This window comes from Solanum pennellii, chromosome 6 (assembly GCF_001406875.1).
Source record: "Solanum pennellii chromosome 6, SPENNV200".
Lineage (NCBI taxonomy): Eukaryota > Viridiplantae > Streptophyta > Magnoliopsida > Solanales > Solanaceae > Solanum > Solanum pennellii.
The window spans coordinates 38326088-38332369 of NC_028642.1; the positions used below are offsets into that span (position 1 = coordinate 38326088).

Below are 6282 nucleotides of genomic sequence, written 5' to 3' on the forward strand. Positions count from 1 at the left end.
GACGGTCCGTCGTGGGATCCGTCGTCTCAGCCAGTTTTTCCAGAAATAAAATCTGCTGCTCAAAACGACTAAACAGGTCGTTACACCTTGAGTTCTACTTACATTCATCACCATTGAGTTTGGCTTATCAACAACATTAACTGTGCATGTTGAATGTTGAATTTCATCCTCTATGATCATAGCATATGCTTGGTTTAAAGAAGGTGTAACTCCTTTAAGCAATATCTGTCCACGGGGTTGATCATACGATTCATTCAAGCCACTTAAAAACTGAATTAGCCTTAATTCATGAAAGTGATATACATACTCCTTAAATTGTGGACATGAGTAACTAGGATGTGGTGTCACAACATCATATTCACTCCGTAAAGTCTTAAGCTTAGAGAAATAGCAAGACACATAATTTGTACCTTGTGTGAGTGCAAAGATATCCTTGTGCAACTGATAAATTCTCATTCGATTGACCTTATCAAAACTTTCCTTGAGATCTTCCCAAACAGAGAATGCAATTGTGGCATAAACTATACCACTGAGAAGCTCCTCACTCACAGTGTTCATTAATCACGACAAAACTATGGCATTACATGTTTCCCACTGTTCGTGTAATTCATCTTTGTACAATGCTTTGGTGCAGGCACCAGTTACAAAACCATATTTCCTTTTTCCTAAGAGTGCAATTCTCATGGATCTGCTCCAACCGCCATAATTCTCAGAACCAGTCATCTTGATAAGAATCAGCATAGCTCCTGATGAATCAGATTGTCCAATATATAGAGGATCACTTTGATCAATTCTTAAAGCAGCCATTATCGATCTTATCAATCAATCAACAAAAAAAAAATAGCTAGATGAGATCTAAACTCGCCTAGAAGAAGAAAAACAGCTTCACAACCAATCGATCAACACAAAATCAATTTTCTAGATGAGATCTAAACCCTTCCAGCAGAAACATAAAATCACAAACTCGAAGAGCTAGAGAAGATCTAAACTCCACTAGATTCCTGCTCTATAATCCAGCATCTTCCCGCTCTGATACCATGATAAAATGTGAGTTTATGAACTCACCATTCCGATAATGAACCTGGACAAAATTAAGAGAAAAGAGTAAGAGAAATTGTATTGAACTTGTGAAGTGAAAAATTGATGATCTAATTACAATGAAGCTTCATGCTATCTTATATAGCATTCTAACTCAATGTATGACACATTGCTCGAGGTAACTAACTACACATTAATCGAGGTAACTAACTAGCTAAGTAACAAATAACTACACTAAGCTAATTAACTATAAATTGAAAAGTTACTATGCAACAGTTTTAACTAACTTGTTCCTAACTGACTTTAGGATAGTAAATCTAATGCTAATAGAATTACATGATTTTCAACAATTTATCTCTATTATTTAAAAAAAAGATTTTTAGAAATGTTGATTGAATTTATATTAACAATCAAATTATGTGAGAAGAACCGTAAAAATAACGTTATGAAGTGTTAAACATAAAGAGTTTTGGACAAGAGAGAATAATTTAGAACCGAAATAGGTATCTTTTCATTTTCTACAATTTTTGTGTCACAAATTTTAATAAAGAAAATTAATTAAATAGGTTGGGTGTGTTTGTAAGTAAATTATACCTAGTTGAGTGATTTTGAGGCTATAATAAAAAGTTGTAATTTTCTACGAGAAACATTTAGTTGAGTTACTTTTTGTGAAAAAACCATTAGTTGAGTTACTTTCTGTGAAAAAACCATTAGTTGAGATACTGCAGCATGCCTACTATCTGGACTTTCAGGTAAACCTAGCCTGATGAAACTACTTAAATACTTTCTTTGATGTATAGTCTTTCCCCGATACATACTTTAACTCTCTTAATGGTAGCACCACCATCTTTTGCTTGTAGAATTGCCGACCTGACTACATATCTTTCTTTATGGAGAAGCTCATATCATGGAAAGCAGTCAGTTCTAGGCTCAAAGCAGCAACGGCTTGAGTTGCTTAGCAGGAAAACAGAAAGGATGAAGAGGAAAATCTAGGGGGCACTGAAGGGAGAATGATGTATGATAGGAGTTACATATTTGAGGCAGAATGATTTTTGTCAACTCTATGTTCAATCCTGCTATCCTTCCTTTTCAGTGAGAGTTCTAGATGTCTTAGCTGAGAATTTGAGATGTTTTATTTTGTGCACTTTGCAAGAGTGACAAGTGATTTTCTGAATTCAAATGACAATATCGTTTATGTTCTCAAGTAGTTGATGGCTGGGAAAATAATACAGACTATCAAGTTTGAGTTGTGGAACAACAATGTACAAGGACATGAATAAAGATATTTATTGCACTTTGATGCTCTAATATCAGAATGATTCTATGATTAGAAAAACAAAACAAAACGTGTAGGTAAAATAAGGCTCTTACTTCAAAATTGCTATCTTTGACCTAGGGCATCCAACTAATTGAAGACTTGACCCGATATTCCCTCTTCTCAAGTTGAAAATATTTCACACTGCATCAATGTCATGCCAACGTATTTTTCCTTTTCCTAGTTGCATCACATTTAGAGGTCACGAGTAGTCCATGAAAACATCATTTGCCCAACCGCTAAAGTTTGGGCGATTATTGACTAGCTAAATGCTTTTAAAAGCACTCACTAATAAAGGAGGTTACTAAATAAGGCACGCGACAAGGAGGTTAGCTTAAAACAACTATTTTTGAAGAGTTAGTACTTGAATGAATAGTTCACTGATTAAGTGATTTGGGCTGAATATGAACAGGAGTTACAGGACTATCTATCCAAGTTATCAAAGCTGTTGAGAGTTAAGTTACATTTGCACGAATATCTTTAATTCTTTATCCGTTTTTTCTATTAAGATACTTTGAAAAATAATAATTAGAAATAGAAAATATATTTATTAGAAATAGAAAATATGTTATCAAAAAAGTATAACTGTTCGAATCATTCTCCCAATTGCTATTTGATACATTTAATTCATTATCATTAGTAAATTATGTAAAAAATCCAGTGCGTGATTCAAGTTTAGTCATAGATGAAATAAAGGAACCCTGTACTTCTGTCTTCACCTTTCCCTAGTGTTTATTTTAGCCCATATCTATCGACTGGTTTATTGGTTAGTGTAGGAATACTACATGCCTATAACTCATTTATGAGAGAAATTGCTGCCACAAGGATATGTGAGATGTGAGTCGATGAAGATCTTATCTAATTAAAGCCTATAATAAAACATATAAGTTGGAGTTGGAGTCTTTTGCAGTTGGTGATTATGGAAGTGAATGTAGGTCCAAAGATTTGAATAGATACAGAAAGAGAACATTTATTGGGCTTTAGATTTATTAAGTCGTAAAAGATACTATGTTTCAGAAAGATCTTTCAAGATATTAAGGTCTTTAATCCGTGAGGAAGTAGCCCATTTTTCGTCTACACAAAGATGAATTAACACAAGTATGATGTCGAGAGAACTGGAAACCAAATCAAAAAAAATATCTCAAGCTGAAACGTGAAATGAACAATTTCTTTTGAATAAATCTATTTCTCAAAAATGCAGTTTAAAAGTACAGCCAACATGGCAATTAACCAACCACGTATATGGAAGGAAATCTTATCTAAGGAATGTTTATTAAAGCGATGCAGGGGTTAAAACAGGTAGCGACATACCTCTTCCCGGTAAAATTGTTGAAAGCAGCTTTATATAAAAGGGTGGCGACTACAATCAAGCAGACACAAAGAAGGAGAAAGTATGCTGAATAAGGACTAACATAAAGCTCCACATGTTTAACCAGTAAGTGCAGCATTAAGCGCACTATGTACATCAACGCCAATCTGGGCTTCAGCTTTCTCTACATCAGTTGATGCAGTGTTCAACTTCTGTGCAAAGTCAGTCAGGCCCTTTTGAACCAAATTGGGATCGATGCGGTCAAGTGGTACAGCTTCAACAGCAATTATATCTGCAAAAGAATTTGCATGAACATATGCAAACCCACCACTCACAAAATACTTTGAGACGTCGTTGCCTTCATGAACTGATAAGATACCGGGCTTGAGCTCAGCAATTGTTGCCACATGCCCAGGCAATACACCCATCTGTCCCGTAGTTGCGGGGATTATAACCATGTCAACCTGGAATATAATGCAATAATTAAGGATGAATTGTCAAGCTTGAATTCATAATTTTGCAGATAATGTGTATATAGGCACATAAGCAAACATTAATTCTTACACAAGGCTTCTCACATCACTTGACACATGTTGAGACATTGAACCACAAAGGTTACCCTGATAAGGTTGGTTCCAGTATGCAACCTAAAACTTAATAGGTACTACAGTCAATTTCTCCAATATGTTAACTGATAATATGTGATAATAACCACCCTAGCAAAAGCTTCCCAATTAAAACAAGGAAGTAAATCATGGCATTGATGGACTATGGTGGAGTTCAATACAAGAGCTACGAAAGAGATGCCGTTAAGAAGCTCCTCTTAAGTCATGAATGAACTTAAGAATGAGAGGTTGATTTGGTGGTTCATTATAGCATAATAATAAGTAGAATAAGTCACCAAATTTGTAGAATGAATACTCCAAGGAATCAAAAAGACAAAAAGGCAAATCCAAATTATACGAATGAAAATGTAGATGCTCAGTTATTTTACCCAGAAACATATGAGTTCCAACAACCTTTTCCCTTCTTGCTTTAGTTGCTTGTCTTTCTTTCTTTTGTTGGGATGATGTATACTAAGATGATTTTGATAAATATAATGATTCCAAGCATGCATAGTTACACACCCTAGGAATCTAACCTCAACTTATACAACATGGAATTACCTATCTACACAATACGCAAATGGAAAGAAAGAGAAATTTATGCATGACCAACCTTAGACAAGTATTAATATACCATGACGTTGAACTTTAAACGCATTAAATATCATGATCGATGAAAAGTGTAATTAGATGTGAGATATGTTTAACAGAGACCAAAGGAGCAGTCAATTAGATTACGGAACAGAACGCACACTCCAAGCTTCTCCAAATTTTTATCACGGACTGTAAGCTATTGTTGGTGAAAGAATGGACAGAGTGAAAGGGAGGAGAAATATTGCTAAAATCAACTCAATGAACAACTGCGCAGCTGAAAAAATGAAAAAGAGGAGGTATGCTCAGTGTACTTAACATCCGACTCTATGATGTTACTGATTTATCTTTAGCTGATAGATTTCAATAATTCAGCAAAATTTCCTGGCCTGTATTTTCGGCTCAGCCAATTCACCAAATGTGATGTTTGAATCAATTCATAGTTGTGTAACGAAAATAAAACTTATCTATATCGGGTGTTCTCAGATGAATTTTAGGATCTTCTTATTCCAACCATTTCAAGGTTTTCTAAGGATAATTGACCTAGTGTGACACCTCTAGACCATTAGTTACTGCATCTTCTATGTGGGTGCTTATTTCTTAATTTCATTTTAAGTGCAGAAGAATGAATAAGTATGCAAATTAAGATATTAATTTGACCTACATACTATAGAACTGATAGTAGGAAAATATTGGAATATCAGTTGAAGAGGTACAAGTTCTATGCATTGAAATTACGACATGAATGCCAATGAAACTCAGTCATAAACCTATAAAACAATAACTCAAATGTATATAAAATTACAGATAGAACACATCATCAATATCGATCACACCAAATGTCATACATATTTGTCATCTAACTTGATTAAAAAGTATATATCTTGAATTTTACATGCAAATAGACCTAATATATATGTAGAAACCATGGAGCGTGAAATTTATAATGAAAAATGTTACAATTGCTATTTATGTAATTACTGTATCTGCTAAATAAAAGGCAAAGGTAAATTAAAAACCAAAATCATGTGTATTCATTGCCCTCTCTCTTCCTCCAATTTCAATTTGATTCGAATACTAACTAATTCGTCTTTCAATGTTAAAGAGGAACGGGAACTAAAAATTTGAAAATTTAAAAGGAAATGAGTTTTTATCCATATATATACCTCTTTGCCGGAGAGTTCAGAAGAGTAAGGAAGGACAAAGTTGATAGTGAGCTTAGAGGGAATGGATGATGGAGTTGTGGGCCTTGTAGCCATGAACACCGAGGGAGTGCTAGGTGGTTCAACGGCGGGAATTGATTTCCTCCATGCCTCCACAAAGTTGGAATCTTTAGTGGCTTCCGCAGGCAGGTCGGTCGAAAATGGACGGCGCCACCTCATGGTAGAGGCCCGAGAAAGGGATCGTGAACCGTGTCGAAACAT

The 6282-nt window shown here is 34.9% G+C and overlaps 1 protein-coding gene across 1 annotated transcript; it reads right to left on the reverse strand.

Annotated features, from left to right (window-relative positions):
• Positions 1-3781: 3781 nt before the first annotated feature.
• LOC107023579 (ATP synthase subunit delta', mitochondrial-like) lies at positions 3782-6282 on the reverse strand. Its single transcript, XM_015224312.1, has 2 exons — positions 6025-6282; positions 3782-4126 (listed from the first exon to the last, which is right to left on the reverse strand). The coding sequence occupies exons 1-2, from the start codon at positions 6280-6282 to the stop codon at positions 3782-3784; spliced, it is 603 nt and encodes a 200-aa protein (XP_015079798.1).

Excerpts from the sequence above, each read along its gene's own strand:
- LOC107023579 (XM_015224312.1), bottom strand. The coding sequence starts at position 6,282 with ATGTTTCGACACGGTTCACGATCCCTTTCTCGGGCCTCTACCATGAGG. Across the intron at positions 4,127-6,024 it reads CTGAACTCTCCGGCAAAGAG|GTTGACATGGTTATAATCCC; the intron begins GTATATATATGG and ends ATTATATTCCAG.